The sequence below is a fragment of the Chaetodon auriga genome, chromosome 20 (assembly GCF_051107435.1).
Source record: "Chaetodon auriga isolate fChaAug3 chromosome 20, fChaAug3.hap1, whole genome shotgun sequence".
Taxonomy (NCBI): domain Eukaryota; kingdom Metazoa; phylum Chordata; class Actinopteri; order Chaetodontiformes; family Chaetodontidae; genus Chaetodon; species Chaetodon auriga.
The window spans coordinates 7,703,670-7,721,923 of NC_135093.1; the positions used below are offsets into that span (position 1 = coordinate 7,703,670).

Here is an 18,254-nt window from a genome sequence, read left to right on the forward strand (position 1 = left end):
CCATGCTGTGTTCTGATCACAAGGTCATTTCCTGAAAGGTTGTGTGCCCTTCAGTGATTCAATTGTAGAAGTGACGCAGCGGCACTATGCAGCACAATGCTGTATTCACCTACCAGTACGATATGAAAGGTATTGTTTGTTACACACCTAAGCACAGCAGAGATGACAGGCTTCATCCCGATGTTATTTGATTTTAAGCAAGGCCTGATACGGATAGCAAAGAGCTGAGAGTTTAGAAGTTATGAATTATAGAGAAGTAAAGCCACAAGCCAGGGAGTTATTATCACGGACAAGACAGGTTTCCTGTTAAGAAATTTGATTTGAAGGTCAGCTTTCATGCAAGGGTTGCACAGTGCAAGAAACAGTACAATGGAAACAAGAAACAAACAAATCACATGAAGCAAAGACATAAAAACAGGGATAGAAAATTCATGTGAAGTCACTTGACAATAATAAGAACTATGACATAAAAATAAGGAGGTAGAGTTGTTGATGTTGGGATCTGTTTGTTACACATGTGTATTTCTGGGATATTGTGTTTGGAAAGACATGCTGCTGTTGACTTTTCCAAATGTCAAATTTCAAAGCTTTGAGCATCTTAAACAGCATTGCATTGGCCTGTACTGAAATGTGATAGCGGCAGAAGTCTCAGAAGTAAAACCAAATCTATCTCCTTGAAAAGATACCACTCCACGCCTGTTTTTTGCGATTTGGACCAACTCACTCTTTAAAGGTTGCCGTCAGACTCTTAGGAATATCGTCCATGTGTTTCCTTGCATCAAAGCCAACATAAACATGGACCTGTCTGTGCATGCAGGGATGTTGGGGAGCATTTGAAGGTGCGCAGACAGCTCACAGGCAAATTATTTAGTCTAAAGTGTGTGCTTGATGTGGAAGGACGTGAAGAGATCATGTCTGATGAAAGGACCCAGTTTGAAAGGAATAAGAACGTGACTCATGTGCTGAGGTCACTGCATGTGGGCCAAGTCCTTGATATGCACGACATTGTGTGTCCTTGTGTACCACCAGCACTCCATCTTCAAGAGTCTGTTTGACAGGTTCCCTTGTGGAGAACAGACATATGCTGTATTGGACGATTGGAGAAGATATATATCACAGCTGCAGAGATATATTCTCTGCAGTGCTGGATACAAAGTGCTCAGAAGAACCACTTCAGTACAACTTTAGTTTCCACGATAAGCTTTGCTATCAGTGTGTCCTCTGCAGTGAGGGCGCGCACACACACAGATGAACACTCAGCATTACATCACCAGTAACAGATTACTTTAATTTGGTCTGCTGCCATTTGTCGGGAGGCGCATGATTTATGGCATTCCAAGATCATGACAGTTCAGACTTGCATACAGTAAAGCTGCAAATTCAGTGGATATCTTTTGGATATATTTGACCTCGCAGCCCTTCCACACCGAGGCTGCACAGAAGGTGAATGACTCCTGAAACAGACGTGCACTTTCAGTTTCATTTTGATGTAATTTATGTGTGATTGACCAAGATGTCTGCGAAATCTCCCCGTCTGACTGGAACTCCTGCCGGATGGCAACAGCTGTGCGCTCCAGACGAGCATGACTATTGTTATAGAGCGATGAGTGATGGCTATGATTACACCGGTGCTGCTCATGTGTTGGGAATTAGTGCAGATGACGGGCTGATTGAATTACATGTGTGATGGAAACACGAGTGCCGGATAACCGCAGTCGGAAGAGCGCTATTTTTGTGTCCATCAGTTAAAAAGAGAGGGAGCCACCTAGCAACAGTCGGCAGTCAGTTGGCTTTTTTGGGGTGGGGGTGGTGGGGGCAGTTTTCCATCCATTGGAGATGGAAAATGCTTGCATAAATTCTTCTATTCATGAATGTTTGCAGGAATTCTGTACAGGGCTGGTCCCAGTCCAGTATTCCAGTATCCTCCGGTGTTCCAGTACTCTGCTGGCACGGAGGTAAAGTCACTAAATTAAGAGCTCCATCAGTGGAAGCCCAACGTCTCGGCCAATAACGTGATTTATTTCCTGTCGGTCTAATCTTTATTTGCTGCAGTTACAGCATGTCTGCCGAAACATGTGCTCGTCCAAACGCACACTGCAGTACAGGACACACACGTGCACGCACACACACACACGTGCACAGACAGGCACCAGTGAATGTCCTGAATCACATCAATACATAACAAACATTAAAAATGGCCCAATAATATATCACTATATTCTACCTACTACTTCCACTGGTGGAGCCACTACTAAAACTACCACTTCTACTATTGCAACTACTACTACTACTAATACCACTACTACTACAGCTTCTGCTACTACTATACTTCAACTACTTCTTCTTCTACCACTACTGCTCCTACTACAGCTACCACTACTTGATACTGCTAGTATTACTACTACTACTGCAACTGCTACGGCCTTTACTGTTTCTACCACTTCTTCTAACACCATCACTATAACTAACAGCTTTTGTATGAAAATCAATTAGCCAAAAATAGCTGCCTTGTAATCTTCTACTTTAATTAAGTGCTCTACTTAATGGCTAAATCATTATAATTTAATAATTCATAATTATAATCTCCTCTTTGATGTCAGGCCTATGCAGATGAGTGCCGGTGATTATACGTCCAATTTTCTCTCTATAATCTGCGTCTTGACCACCAGCTATGCTTGCCCTTTGTGGCCCTGCACAGTGAGACGTGAAAGCTGATAAAAAGGAATCAGGTAGTAATCCCCTGCTCCCACAAGCTGTCTCATACGATTATTTCAAGCCCGCACCTCTGCTGAGTCCAGCACCACTCAGCCATGCCTTTACTCCCCGGCTTATTGATCTTCCTGATTTTCATCCAGCGTCACCAGCACGTCCGTGGCCATCAGTGACTTATGAATAGTGCATCAGAAGTGTTATTTCGTCCTGCCTTATAGGTCAGATAGGTCTAGAATGCAGGGCAAAATGACCTCACGAAAATTATTATGCATGCCTTGATCTCAGTGGTTGACAGAGGATCATCATTCTTCTCTCTGTCTCTCATTTGTGGATCAACAAACAGAGTGCCTGGAACTGAAATTACATGTTTCTAATCAATCTGCCACAAATTACAGGTTAAGCTCCTGGAGTGACGGATGGACTTTGATTCTGTTGCTCAAATGTCCGTGGCCTGCGGCACTTGTTCCATTTTTATTTTGTGTTTGTCATTCGTGCTCTTTAAGGATGTCTCTTTTAGACTACCTCGGTGAAAGATGAAAAAGACCATGTTTGATGTGTGTCACAGCAACAGCGGTATATTGCGACATTGTTTGCCACTTACCTGTCTCTATTTATGTATAAGTGTTGCAAGAAAAAGATCTCTGTCAGCAAGGGTGTAATTTTGACCGGGTATGGTGGTGCTGCTGCTGCTGGCATTATAGTTTCACATTGATTGTCTTCCTCAAGTCTCTCTGAATATTTTTCTTACTGTCGAGCCACCATAGAGTAGATCTGAGCTGATAATAATGTTGACTCACTCAACAACTGAAAAGTTCTTGCCTGTCAGGTTACACACGGACTGCTGAGGTTGTTGGGGGCAGTATGCAGCCTGAAATGGACGCCTGCAGATGCTACCCAGGGCTTAAAATAAGAGAAAAATGAAATTTTTATTTTATTAAGTAAAGCACAGTTCTCTTTGGAATAAAAACACAAAAAATATTGTAAGTAGGGTTACAATACAATGAATCACAGTGTAATTAGTTATTTCCCTCACTGTGTCCACCTGCCTTCGGAAACCAAAGCTACGCCCCTGCAGGCTGCTATCACACAGTTGCACAGGCTCACACAAAGAAGTGTGTCTGGGCTCAATTAATTTAAGCGGTTTGTTATTGTTTCATTGTGTCCTCTCCACTGAAGTCAAACCTGTGCATATTGATGCTCAGCATGTTTCTTTAAACGAGACAAATTTCCAGCAGTGAAGTAATTTCCGTACCTGATTTGTGTCTTGTCTCTGTGTGTGCGCTGCACCGAGCAGGTGACACACTCCAGCTGCTGCTTTGGAGAGCAGAAAGAAGCCTCTTTCTCAAATCTTTCTGAGGTTACATACAGTAAATATCCACCTTCACAGTTGCTCTTACTGACGTGTGGAATTTGGTGCACTGGTGAGCCCAAGGTTTAGCTGTATTTGCCTTTTTTAAGGTGTCAGTGACACAGCTAGGTGCCTCATTGCCTTTACTTCAGCACGTTTTTTAAGTGCAACCTCTGTGTTTTTAAGCATCACAGGATGAAAAACTACTGATGTGTTATTCAGACTTGCTAATTCATTCTCAGAGATAATGTTGGTGCAAATAATACAGTCAGAAACAAAAGTGAGATTTTGGCTTTGATTTTTATTTGTGACTCTGTGAGAGGAGACTGCTCTGAGGCAGAGGCACGGGAAGTGTGTGGGGGGGGGGTCTTACGGGCCATTGACCCCCACTTAACGCCCCCGTCCCACATCCTTTTTAACTTGAGAATCACTTTATACTTGCAAATACCCCTATATTGCAACACTCACGGTAAAAAGACGCTTCAATCATTCTTGTCACTCTGTGTCCAGACAAGCATCAGATCCTGTTTTTCACTCGAGTGTCTCACGCAACAGATACGCTCTTATTTTTTAATCTGCAGCTGTTTGCACAAGCTCAGTGCAGGCTTGCATCTCAGCTCACCGGTGTAACCGTGACCTGAAGCATTTAATTGTACTTCAGCTCTATTTTTTATGCATGCAGATGTGAGGTTGATGCCCAATAAGAAAGCACTGACCAATATATTTATGCACATTTTGCAACCTAAGCGCAGCAGTGTGCAGCTCTCTGGCCTTCAGCTCTGGTTTGTAATGTAGGTCGAAATATTGTAGCAATGGCCTACATTTCCCATCATGCCTAGTACTGGACTGAGTGATTTGTTTGCTGTTTTTGTTCCCAAATGGTACTTTTTCTTAGCGTTCGTAATGTGTCTGGTCAGAACATGGTGGTTTATTGTCATTTTTGTGCTGGTTTATAGTTTTAACCATTAGTGAGGTGGCTGTTACATTTCTTGACTCCAGCTGTATTTTGATGAAGACCCTCTTCGGATTTTATTCTCTTACCTCTGAAATGATGTCAGTGTCTTTGTTGTGAGCAAACTGTTCACATTAGCATGCTAACATTCTCTTAACGACCATTTGGAAATGTGAAGCAGGTCTGGTGTTCCAATGTTCTCTATTTTAGTTTTTAGCACATTGGCATGCTAACGTTTGCTAATTAGAGCTAAATACAAAGTACAGCTGAAGCTAATCAAAATGATTGCAAACAAATTTGCCAAACAGATATAAACATGTTAATTGCCTATAGCTTATGAAGGACTTTAAGCCCTGAGTTTTGCCTCTCAGGCTTTAAGCATCGAATATGTTTGCAGCCTGAGCTTTCCGCTCCAAGCATGTGATATCTATTTTCATAGATAAATGATGGTTAATAATGCATTTTCTGTTAATCTTTTAATCAAGTAATTGTCTCAGCTCTGAGCACCACTCTGACACAATAATTAATTTGTCAGTCAGGTCTTTATTAATCAGTCTAAATGTAAATTTCAGTGGGCTGAAGCCATTAATGATACAGAAATTAAGCCAGATCCTGTGAAGCTCCATTAACTTTGTGTCCCTCCTCACTTCTGACAGCAAACCTACACTCTTGCCCAGCCCAGACTTCACTGTGCTGTGTACATATGTTTACATTTGGTTCCTCTGTAGGCCCTTCCAGATGCTGCTGCTCTCCCCTCACAGACCCGGCTTCACTTTCCACCCACTGCTGAAATAAGAGACCACAGAGGAAGTATTCGAGCATGTCTTACTTGGCATTTCCTGGTCAGGGGCTGGACAGATTCTTTCACTCCTCTTTGCCCTCACTGTCACATTTCCACCCTTCAGTTCACAGCGTTTGTGTTGTTAGCCAGGAGTTGTTTTTTTTAGGCACAGTGTTCCTCTTTGCTGCACTGTATTTAGATTTCTTTTTGCAGCTGTAAATACACACATTCTTGCCAGAACCTTGTTGGTGTGCCTTCTTCATGCGTATAATGATAGGCTGGATGGACTTCTTTTTTCTTAGTAGGGAGCAGGAATATGAGAAATGTCATTTGCACTGTGCAGTGTGTTAAGAAAGCACAGTGTATGCGTATTAAGCTTAATGGAAACAAGATGGCAACTCAAACAAGAAATGTGTCAACTTCAAACTTGTTTGGTTCATTAGTAGATGATGCAACGTTGCTTTTGCTCCATGTAGGTCACACTGGGATATGTGTTCTTCCTTAATTTTCTATTACAAGTTGTGTGTGTTGTTGTCTTTCTTGGCCACAGCTCATGACAGAGTGTGACAGGACACATGAGGGAACAATGTTCTCTGGATGGATTTGAACTAATTACGTTGGGGTGTCACACCATTTGTCCACCAATGTGCTCCATAGCTACATTTTTAAGAAAAATATACTAAACGGGAGGGACACGGGGGTCTTTCTTCATGTGTGGGTCTCCCTTTAGGTTAAACGGTGACTCTGAACTGCTCGTCGGTGTGAATGTGAAATGCCTCTGAAGTGTCAGCCCTGTGATAGATTGGTCACCTCTTGCCTAGCACGAGCTGGGACACTATCCTCCCGTGACCCGACAAATGATGAATGGTGAAACATAATTGAAGTGGAAGCTTTGGACAAATGCTGATATTGATCTCACATACAGGCTGTAACGGCGAGCCAAGGCATAAACAAGAGCACCCCTTTGTTTACTCACAGCTTGGTGGCATATGTGATTTCCCATCGACAGAGCAGAGAGATGTGTCTTATCCAGTGAACAGTAGATTGTGTTTGGACGTTACCATCCAGCACTCTCACTTACAAAAACAGTTGTGCAACGCGGAGCGGAAAAGTCTTACTTATAAGAATGTACACAACAAGCTGCAAACACATTTCAAGTTGAAACGGGGAGCTTCTTAACAAGCAATTGCTTATTTACGCATTGAGCAGCTGTGGAGCATCGTTATCATTCATTCGGAGTCAAGCGTATGGCCACCTGATGAAAGTCCAATAGTCACTCTTGCATTAGCTCTGTTTTTGGTCTCTACCAACTCCTGAGGGAAATATCTGGTTACTTAGCTGCTAAATGCTCCACTATGTTCACCAGCTGATGGTGAACGGTGTCTGTCTGCTGTTTGGTGCTGAGCAGGTTGTGTCCGGTGGGTTTTTAGAGCGTTTTTGCTGAAAACGACACTATGAGAGCTGTGAGAGTGGATCAAAACATTGACAATGTTTTGGACATTAGGGACAGACAAAGGACAATATTCCTTGTAAACTGTTTACATGGATAATGAAAATGATTATTCCACCAATAGTCCTATTTTCGTGCATGCTCTGATTCACAAACAGTTTCTCTTCCATTCGTTCAACCACCTTCTGGAAATATTTCTCATTATGCAAAAACTTGTTGATATCCAAGTATTTCATGATGTTTATTGTCATTTAAAACATTGATATTCTAAAAATATCATCCTTGATTATGGTTTCACTGACCAAACACCAAGACTGTCGATTTCACAGGGCAACAATAGGTTTAATAGCAAACTAGCTGACATGTTGAGGTAATGAGCTGATACGTAGGCTGCAAATATGAAACACAGGCAGCATCGTATCAGCAGATGTGTTTGCAGACATGTAGACAGAAATAGCTGCGTGCGAGGTAAATTAGAAACAAAAATGGCTCTAACATCGTTAAATTTGTCGAGCATTCAGAGAAACAACGCTTGACTTAATAACTTGATTGCTTGTGCAATAATGGCATCAGTCAGGCTCTAAGAATAGCCACAGCAAACTTGTCAGCTTTGTACATGAAGCTCTCATATTAATGTAAAAAATACACAGTTATGCCTGTACTGAATCAGTGCAGAGTGATGTTATGTGGTAAATGTCAGAAGCACTTTTAGTGATCGCAACTGCACGAACTGAGACAAAGGAATGCATATAACATGCGGTGTGAGAGTGAACCAGAGCTGGACGCTGGCTTTAACATGTCATCCATCTAAATATTTACCTTCAGTCACATTAAGTACACAACGAAGCGGCCTGAAACAGATGGAAATCAGCGTGTACAAATGTTTGTGTTGCCTTATGTGTTGTGCCAATGCCAATCAAGGTGCTGCATTATCACCAGCAGATGCTATAAAGGAGGACGCGGTGCCGCAACATCGCTTTGGTTCTTTGTTGTGCACTTGGAAATGAAAGTCACCTGTAATTGAAAGTGCCAGATCCCATGCTGTTATGCCATGGGGATGGATTGTTGTGCATTTTTTTGTGTTTTTTCAGTTAATTTGGTCTATTTTCATGTTGGTGATCAAACGCAATTTCACAATTTCCAGTGCAGCTACAGCAAAATCATTGAAGTCATGCAAATCAGCAGTAAATGTCACCTAATGATTGCTGTCCCTCTGAGTGAAAGAGCGAGGTCTTTCTTTCTTTCCACAGGGGCCACTTTTCACTCACATTCAAAAATCAGTCAGGGAAAACTCCACGTCAGAGGAGGACGACAGTTGATAATTGTGCCTAACCCATAATTCAGTGCTACGAAGCTAAATGTCGAGGTTTGAATCAGTGGGTCGACAGAAGGGTCAGCACGCCCACCCTCATGCACAATTATGGCTGCTCTCTGTGGGGAGTACAGAGGACGAAAGAGAGACAAGTACTTTGCATGCAAGTATATTGTAAAACTTCAACACAGGCTTTAGACTCTTTGAAAATTGCAGTATCTGAGCTTATGCTTGTATCCAGCAGTAGTGTTTTCTATGAATTAAAAATATATAAAACAGATGGAAACATGGCTGATTTGAGACATTACTAACAATCATCTCGTTCAATGTGAAGTCATGGTGGCACTCACTAAATCTTGGTGAAGGGTTTGAAGGGCCCCAGACTCTGTCTACCTGCGTCATTCCCCCCATCCAACCCTCCTTTAAATCTTCAAATTGATCAGGCACACTATAATTACTGGCTCCAGTGGAATTACCGCCCTTTGAAGGAGGAGGGTTGCACTAATTTGAAGCCCTCTTTTTCCAGGCAGGTCTGATCCGGACTGATAATGGGGAGTTTTTCATCGAGCCCCTCGAGAAGGGCCAACAGGACGTGGAAGTGAAGGGGCGTGTCCATGTGGTCTACCGCAGGTCAGCCATCAAACGGGAGACGGGCCAGCGGAGGGAGGACCTCCACAATGAAGGTAGGCGAGGAGAAGCAGCGTGATGTCAGTGGAAACATAAAGCACTGTGTGTGTGTGTGTGTGTGTGTGTGTTTCACTGTGTGTGAGTACATGGGTGTCCATGTGAGTAAGTGCAGAAGCGCCCTGGAGATTCATAACAGCAAGTACTATGAGATAGTACATCATAGAATAGAGTACAGCATAAATGAATATACAGACGGGAGCTCAACTGCATTTAAAGCACCAGTGGTTTTGCAGGGCTTATCCCACTTATTACAACTCATATTTACTTTACAGTATCTTACACCGGAGTTGGGGGAAACCAAAAACAGAGCTAAAAGAAGAGTGAGTGTTGGACTTACTTTACATCCAGAAACACTCGTTGCTTCGTGTGTGCTGTGTGAATCGACAAATGTTTGCAATCAAGAGATGACAAACTAATTTACTTACTTAATAATAAATAAATAAATAAATAATTTTTTCTCAACACAAAGCAGCAGTATGATCAGTGAAATTAATGGAAACCAGTGGTTGGAAAAATCTGTACAAATCTAAATCTGAAACACCTTGTAGCCTTTGGTACGGTCCTTAAACTCTGCATCCTTTAAACCCCTGTCACTGCTCTGTATTTATTAGGCTCAAAGGCAGAGGCAGTGCTCCCTAAACCAGCTGGTAAAGTGAGGAATGCTTGGCTCCAGTGGTCACACTGGGGACCGGGGAGGGTGGGGGGAGTCGGTGAGGTCGGGGGAGGGGCGGGGTGACCTTTCCTTCGCAGTCAAATGACCCAACTCCATCGTGAATTCCTGTTCTATTCCTTCCTTTGCTACAACAATAGCTTCAGCATCTGGTGGACGACTCTCGCTGCGCTCACTAGCTCTCTCCATTTCCCCGTGTCTGTAGCTGTAAAACTGATGCTGTGTGCCGCTTTTCATTTTGCTACTCAGCCTTCTTGCATATTCATCCTCAGGAACAATTGTCATCAAACCCAGATTTTCCAAGCCTGTTATTTTTCCGTTATTACCGCCCTCGTGAAATGCATTTTGTTCATTTTTATCTTTACGGTCTGTGTTCTTCTGTAAAATGATGCAGCCGCCTGACGTTGGATTTGATTCCAGCCTTCGTGTCGGAACATTGCTGCCATTTTTACCTTTTCCATTACTGTTTCTGTACCTATGTGCGAAATAGCTCCAATCATCAACTCACTTGAGCAAAACGTGATTCACAGAGGAGAGCGTCAGTGTGTTATTTTTGTGACCTTGTTCTTGCACTCGACTGATTGAAAGCTTTTGTCCTTTTTGTCCCTCTGGGATCACCAACGTCCCAAATAAGCCTCGAAACAGGTGACGGGGCTTTTTCTGCAACAGCAGACAGACTCGAAAATTATGCTTGAACTGAAACAACATTTTGCTCTGTCACTCTCAATTACTGTCCCTGTTTATGATTTATCAGTGTCTGGTATATAAAAATATGTGGTGCTAATTAAAATACAGCTTTGGAAGCAGTTATCTTGTTTACTGCTTATTAAAGATCATCTAGTTTTTGCAGTTGTTGAACCCATTTTCTCTGCCACAGCTGCTGCCAACAACTTGTCATCTGTTATTTCCATTTATTTCAAATCAACAATGTCTGGAGCCACTTGTTTGAATGTTTTTCGTTTGCATTTTTCTCCATCGCGCGTCTGAAAATACCTCATCCAATGGATTTTCTGGTATGCATAAGATAATGTGAATCACTCCCGTCGTCGACAAAAGGTTGCAATAATTCATAGCTTTGAGCAAAACACACGGGCGAGCAAAACATGGGTGTTTGAAGGTGGTCGTTTCTGCCAGACATGTTATCTGTGTTTACACATTCTGCAATTACATTTGAGAGTGCTCTTACCTCCTTCACAGAGATCATGTATGAGCTTGTTTGTTTGATTGTTTGTATAGCAGAACATCTGAATGTTGTTATTGATTTCTATGACATTTGACAGAAAGATGAGGCATGATATTTACAGTGAACTGTTGAAAGTAATTGGTGCGCGTATCTCATAATTGTGTATCACTGTGCGCGTCTTCATGCAGATGCAGATTAAAAGTGGCCACAAAAATACGTTTTCTATCATTGTGCTGTCTTGGCAGTGACACACTCTGAGTCCTTTCTATTTATTGCCTCCGTGGTGTTTGTCCCACATGATAACAATTCAATTTTCAGTTTATCAAGAATAGCCTCTGTGGGAATCACTGACATTACATCTGATCTCCAGAGCCCTTTTGCATCTCACAGTTTCCGCTGCGGCCTGAATCTGTAAAATCCAACTTCACACAATTTATGTCGGTGAACGGTTCAACTCTGACACACATTGTATAGAAATGTGCCACATACAGAAAACAGCTGAAGTGCTTTATTATTTGTTTGGGATTGGTGTGACTCAGATGGGATTTATGCTCTGAATGCATGTTATAGATGAGTGGGAATGTGAGGCAGAGAGGAAATACACTTGTGACTCGGCAGGCCAGCAGTTTATGAGTATGAGAGGATGACTTTGATGAGATATCGAGAGTCCACAGGCCTGTCAGTAATCCCCAAGGAGTCCTCCTGAGCATCCCGAGATATTTCTGACACAGAAGCTGAAATAAGAGAAGAAATAGCATGCATGCATCAAATTCCCACACTCCATTCATTGACTTGTTTATGCACTGGCCATGTTTTGCAGTGGCAGACTTCGGGATCGCAAAGCTCCCTGCGGCTCTGGACCTCGTCGAACATAAACTGTCTGAGTCCGAACGCAAGAGGAGGCACGCCAAGAAAGACGACTACAACATCGAGGTGCTGCTGGCCGTGGACGACTCGGTGGTGCGCTTCCACGGCAAGGAGCACGTGCAGAATTATGTTCTCACGCTCATGAACATAGTAAGTCTGCTCTGGTTGCTGAGAAAAATGTTCTCACCACCTGCTGCTCATTCATGCAAACTCTGAGCATGAAATATCCCGGGCTGCGACTGACCGTTATTGTCATTATTGATGAATGTGCAGATTATTTTCTTCATTTATTGACAAATCATTCAGTCATAAAGGTCATGAATTTGTTTTTTAAATATCAAATCAATCGTCAAGTCAAAGGCAGTGAAATTGTTCGGTCCAAGATCATTATTGCATGAGGCAAAAAAAATCAACAGTTAACAATAAGAGGCTTGAACTTGTGAAATTGGGCATTTTAATTTGAAACAGTGAATCTGTCAATATGGTCGCCTATTCATTTTTGACTAAAATAATCCACTTATGCTTGCAGCTCTAGAAATATCCTTCGCTGACATGCAAATGCTGCTCAGATTGGTGATCTTTTCATGCTTTCATCTACCTGTGGAGTTATTTTTTCCTCCTTGCCCTCTCTATTATCAGACCTTGCCACACTTGTCCCCAAACCCCCACTTTTTCTAGCTGTTTATGGATTACGATGAGGTAGAGGGGAGAAACTCTCAGCTCATTCATTACGGGTTCCACCAGCTCCTACCACCATAATCTACTTACTGGGCCCAAATCCCCCAAGTCAGATTTTCACAGGGTGCTGGTTTCACTCTGTAACAGTTACCATTTGGACCCTGCATGGTGGTCTGATTAGCTGCACTAGGCCAATTAGAAAGTTGAGTTGGAGTTGTGCGGGGCAGTCATGGAAACCAGCACCCGAAGCCCGCCCGCACTGCCAAGCTCTGCTTATGTGGAATGATGTGTTTATTTAATTAGGATATTATATTCAGGTTCCATCCCCAAATGTCTCTGGCAGAGAGACGTGTCTGATTTTTAATGACCTTGCTTGATGATACTGTGAATTCGCCGTGGGAGCGTGCTCTGTAATTTGTGAATCCTCGGCGTCTAGTGCTCTCTTTCCGCACTTACAAGTACTTCAAATTATTGGCAGGAGAGGTGAATTTGAGGACGTCCTTCAGGATGAAACTGATTGAGCTATCAAGTGAAATCAAGTACGTTCCTTCTTAATAGTCCTGTATTCCCCTTCGTGCTAAGTATCATCTGACGGGACAAATGTGCAACTTCCAGGAAGAAAGGCGCAGTTCAAACAAATGAGGGTCTAAAGTCTTTAGTTCCACTCGTAAGCCATAGGCCTGCTGTGTCTGAAAGAGCTCTGCCCACTCAAATCCCTCTGAATCCCTGCTCCGTGGCTGCAGAATGCGTAGTACCACCTGGAGAAACTCTCCCTGAGGGATTGATTACTGGACATCCTGTCTGCGCGAAGCCAAGGTGACTGCTGAGGTGCCTGCCGCACAATGGCTGTGTTGTTTGAGCACGGACCAGGTTTTGTCCACGTCGATGTGATGCTGTACACAAGCCAGGGACACCTAGCGCCTGTAGCCCACAGCTGCTACTCTCGTTTTCAGCCACAACAGTCCGACTCCAGCCCCTCCTCCTGGCTTTGTAATTATCCCAGTAGACGTGGGGTTGGCCCCTCCCTCGGCGGGACTCACCGAAATGTTTTGACCTGAGTCCTGTCAGGAAAAATATGCACCTTCAGTGTTTACAAAAGTCATCATGGAACTTTTGTGATGCTATTTTTTGACGGTGTCCTCATTTTTCAGCAGCTCCTCTGTCTTGGGTCCAACATAAACACATGTATATAGGTCAGTATAGACCAGTCAAGGAATTTGAGCTCGTAACAAATCTGGGAGAACTTGGGGTCACTCGTGTGTTCTTTACAGCATTTATTGGCCTGAATAGGCTTCTGTGAATGGAATATTTGCTTAAATGCCTTGGGTGTAACCCTGCATCTCAGAGCAAATTTGGACTGAAGCCAAGATGGCCTTTCTGCAGTGACAGAGCTGTTGTTCTGTGCGGTCATAATTTCTACCCAAAGAAAGCTCAGTGACACACACTTGTTGGTGTTTTAGCAAAGAATAGCACTCTGTTATTTTGTTTGCCACATCTGAACCGCCTGGGCATTTGCGTCTTTTGTGACGCTGCACAAGAACAGATACTGAGAGAGCCTGGAAGAGGGCGCATGATGCCTCTGGTTTTGACATTGGACACTCAATTCTACATCTGAAATTAGCCCATCTTCAGCTCTCATATCCCCATGATTCTTAAATCGTGAAAACAAAGAGCGGAGATTTCATAAAAGGTCAGCGAAAAAAGAGAAAGAAGCTTGAGCTGCTGAGCGTCTGAGTTAATTGTTTGTTTGTTGTAAAGTAATTCTTGTAGGATTTCTTCTGTCTGTGCTTTCATCATTAGCAGCTGGAGAGATTAAAGCTTATATGAGCAGCAGAAGCTAATTCTGTCCATTACAGCTGTTCAGCGCCTCCACTGTAGCATTAATGAAAACATCAGACATCACTTCAGGGCTCTGATGAATTACACAGCGTCTAACAACACCAATCATTCAATGGCCTTTGGTGGATCAGTGTTGCATGCAGTCCTGAGAGGCAATCAGCAGAGAAGTGATACATGGTCAGTTTTCAGTTTACACCAGCATTGTAAAACACTGAAAAAACATTTTTGTAGCTCTTTGCAGCCTGTAAGTAAACCTTTCTTTCTTTCTTTCCACAGCCAAGTGCTTCACAAACACACACAAACGTGAAATAAACTGGTTATATCCCAGATTGTAAAAGTTATTATAAAAGAAGGAGAAGGAGCTCAAACATGTTCTACCTTGGAGGTATAATGCTGGCAGGACTGTAGAGAGGAAGAGTTTCCTGTTTTTAGTGTTGGTCAGAAGCCTTGTTGCTTCAATGTGGAGAGATCAATTAGATAACGGGACTCAGTGAAGTTAACAACACAGAAAGTCTGTCAATTGGACCCCATCAATTTGAAGCATCTTTGCGTGGCTTCACATGAAGATGGGAGATAGAAAGAAATCCTCCAGAGTCTGACGCTGGTGGTGGTGGTGGGGTAAAGGATTATCCTGGTAGAAATTGTGGTGATTCATGAAATGTTCCTAAACCCATGTAGTAATATCCGTTATCCAATCATGTGTCCGCAGAGTGGTGAACCTCGCTCCATCCTCGCTTGTAAACGACTGAGCCTTTCCAGGATGCCTCTTTCATACCCAATCATGATATTCTCACCTGTTACCAGTGAGCCTGTTTACCTGTGGACTGTTCCAAACAGGTGTTTCTGGAGCATTCCACAACTTTCCCTGTTTTGTTGCTGCTGTCCCAACCTGGTTTGTAAAAATGTTGCTGCAGCAAATTCAGAATCAGCATATATTTAAAAAATTCAATGAAGCTGACAAGGTCAAACATTAAAAACATGATTCCTTTTGTTCTAATTTCCGATCTAATGAGGGCCTTTTAGCTGCATCCTTGGCTTGGTGCTAGTGTGCCTGAAGTAAGGCCAAAGCAATTTAAAACAGTTGCCTTTACACTCACCCGGCAACTCAAGTAAATTGGCATCATCAGGGTATCGAGGGCTGTGCTGAAATCCTGTGATATTATAATGGTGTCAGAACCACACTCCCAAGGGTAATTTGTGACTGGCAGTGGAGCAGTTTCAGCACGGGTTGTTGAAGATATGCTCCCTTCAACTGTTCTAACAGTTGCATGGAAACTGTCTTTTGGACAAATTATTAAGCTAAAGGTAATTTCAAGATAGGTTCAAGTGCTGGTTTCCTAAAGGACCAATGTGCACGATTTAGGGGCATCTATTGGCACAGTGTGGCAGAAATACAGTATAAAGTGTATTGTTTTCATTAGTGTAAAATCACCTTGAATTGCTGTGTTTTTGTTACCTTAGAATGAGCTTTTTATTTCTACTGAGGGAGTGGGTCGTCTTCACAGAGTCCGCCGTGTTGCACCACCGTGTTTCCACTGTAGCCCAGAGCAGACAAACCAAAAACCGGCTCTAGAGAGCTCCTTTCATTAGCCTCATGTTTTTTTTTCAGATAACGAGATAAATTAACCCATTATCACAAGAAAACAAAAGCCTTGTTATTTCAAGAGAGCATAATAATTAACTCATGAACTTGAGATAACAACATAGAAAACAAAAAGATAAATAAATTGGAAGAACGGCTGAGCTGATATTCATGGTCATTCTCAATAAAAGCCTTAACAGAAAGATAATGTTGCACAAAAGTTGATTATGCTAAATTATGCACAGCATGAATTATTTCCCCGGCTTGTCAAATAACACATCGAGTTAAATTTTATGATTGTGTCACCTCCAGTGTCAACCCACATGCCTTAAAACTTGGTAAACATGTGTTTCCTCTCAGTAACAAGTTCACACTTCGCGTTGAGAAATGTGAGGCTGATTCCATGTTTACCGATCGAGAGTCACACAGTTTTTCTTAATTACATCCCGTAACCAACATGCCCCAACCAAATGGCTTCGTGATTTATGGAAAAAGAAATATTCACCTCTTATTTTCCTCTGAACTTTATGTATCATCCGCAAAGTGAAGCAGTTGATTGACTTTATGGGGCCCCGGAGGAGTGCCGACATGTAGCGACCATTTGATGGAAATAAAACACACTCAAGTGGAAATTGGTTATGGGATTTGAATGGAGTCCTGGCTTGGCCGTGGGTTAAGCATCTACATACCACAGCGTTATTATGAAGGCAAATAGCAGTCATTTCTGGGTCAGGCTTTTTGGCCATTTACATAACATAACAATGCTGGTTTTATTGGACGGTTGCCAACGTCTTAACAACATATTTGATCATGATTCCAAGCTCCTTGTAGGAGATGGAAAAAAACCCTGTGGCGAGACAGCGACACTGTACCTCAGAAATGAATAAACAGCAACACACTGTCATTCGATTTTAGATAAAGCGGATTCGTTTCAACAGAGAGGTGAATTAACTAGCACTCAGCAACACAAACAACAACAAACGGCATTTATCTTCCCGTAAAAGCTGCAGCGAGTGCAGGCGCTGGTCCCGCAGCATGGGCAGTGCCTTCTTCTCTCTGCCCACAGAGGGAAAGCTGCATCCACCAATGTTATGTCCTTTAATTCCTCTTCTCCGTGCCTTTGATTATCCGGAGAAGCCGGTGTGGTAAACAAGAGCTGGCTCGGTGAAGTTTGATAATGTTCATCAACAGATTTCGGAGAAGAAAACTTCACTTTTAATTCCGTTCCTTTTGATGCCAGTCAAGGCTCTTTGCTTTGTAGCAGCCGTAATTATCATCTTTAGTACTTTTTAGTACGTACTTACTGTTAAACACCCATTAATTACTCAGTTTTACATCCTTTGGAAACTCAAGCAATTAGACTTGAACCCAAGATCCTCTCTTACTGGTTTGTAATTGTCAGTTGAAAATCCGGCCCACGCTATCCTTGTGTATTTATCTTATGCTGAAGCACTTTATTTTTCTCCCCACAGACTTTGCCCCCCTGCAGGCTTTGACAGTATATCTGTATTAATGTTCTGCCCAAAGGACAGCCGTGTGCTTCATTGTGTTATCAGGCTGCACGTGCTCAGCAGGCTCAATACTGTCAGTCCTTCATGTCTTCATTTTCCTTTCAGGTCGATGAAATTTACCATGATGAATCTTTGGGAACCCACATCAACATTGTCCTTGTCCGCATGATAATGGTCGGGTACCGACAGGTGAGCGATGCCACAGGTTGTTATTAGTTTGGATTGTTATTATTATGTGGAAATATATATTCAAAGGTAATGACATTTGGTGCAGGACTGTGTTTGAAACCAGATGTTTGTCCATAGAAATGGGTCTCTGTCGATTCATAACATGAAGCTGATTTAAACCTATGTACATATGTCGAGGTGGCTCGTATGAAGATTTAATAACATTACACCCCGACCAAACAACAGGTTCAGATGTTGACGACAATTCATGACTTAAAATCAGTCAAAGAAAAAATAATACTGTGCAAAAGTACATTAAAAACATGCATTTCTTATAACTTAAAAGGATTTTAAGAGTTACATGAGAAGATCAATACCACTCTCTCTGCAATTGACATGTATCTGCAGCCAGCAGGAAGTTAGCTTAGCATACAGACTGAAAACAAGGGGAAGCAGCTAGCCTGGCTCTGTCCAAAAGCTAGTGCAGTTTAAACAAACGTGATGTTTCCAGTGT

At 42.5% G+C, this 18,254-nt stretch overlaps 1 protein-coding gene across 1 annotated transcript in view; it reads left to right on the forward strand.

Annotated features, from left to right (window-relative positions):
- Positions 1-18,254, forward strand: part of adamts14 (ADAM metallopeptidase with thrombospondin type 1 motif, 14) — a 45,092-nt gene that overhangs the window by 3,312 nt on the left and 23,526 nt on the right. Inside the window, exons 3-5 of the mRNA XM_076760598.1 lie at positions 9,082-9,238; positions 11,916-12,112; positions 17,678-17,761. Of these exons, the coding sequence (XP_076616713.1) occupies positions 9,082-9,238; positions 11,916-12,112; positions 17,678-17,761 (438 nt within the window). The remainder of the gene's footprint in view (positions 1-9,081; positions 9,239-11,915; positions 12,113-17,677; positions 17,762-18,254) is intronic.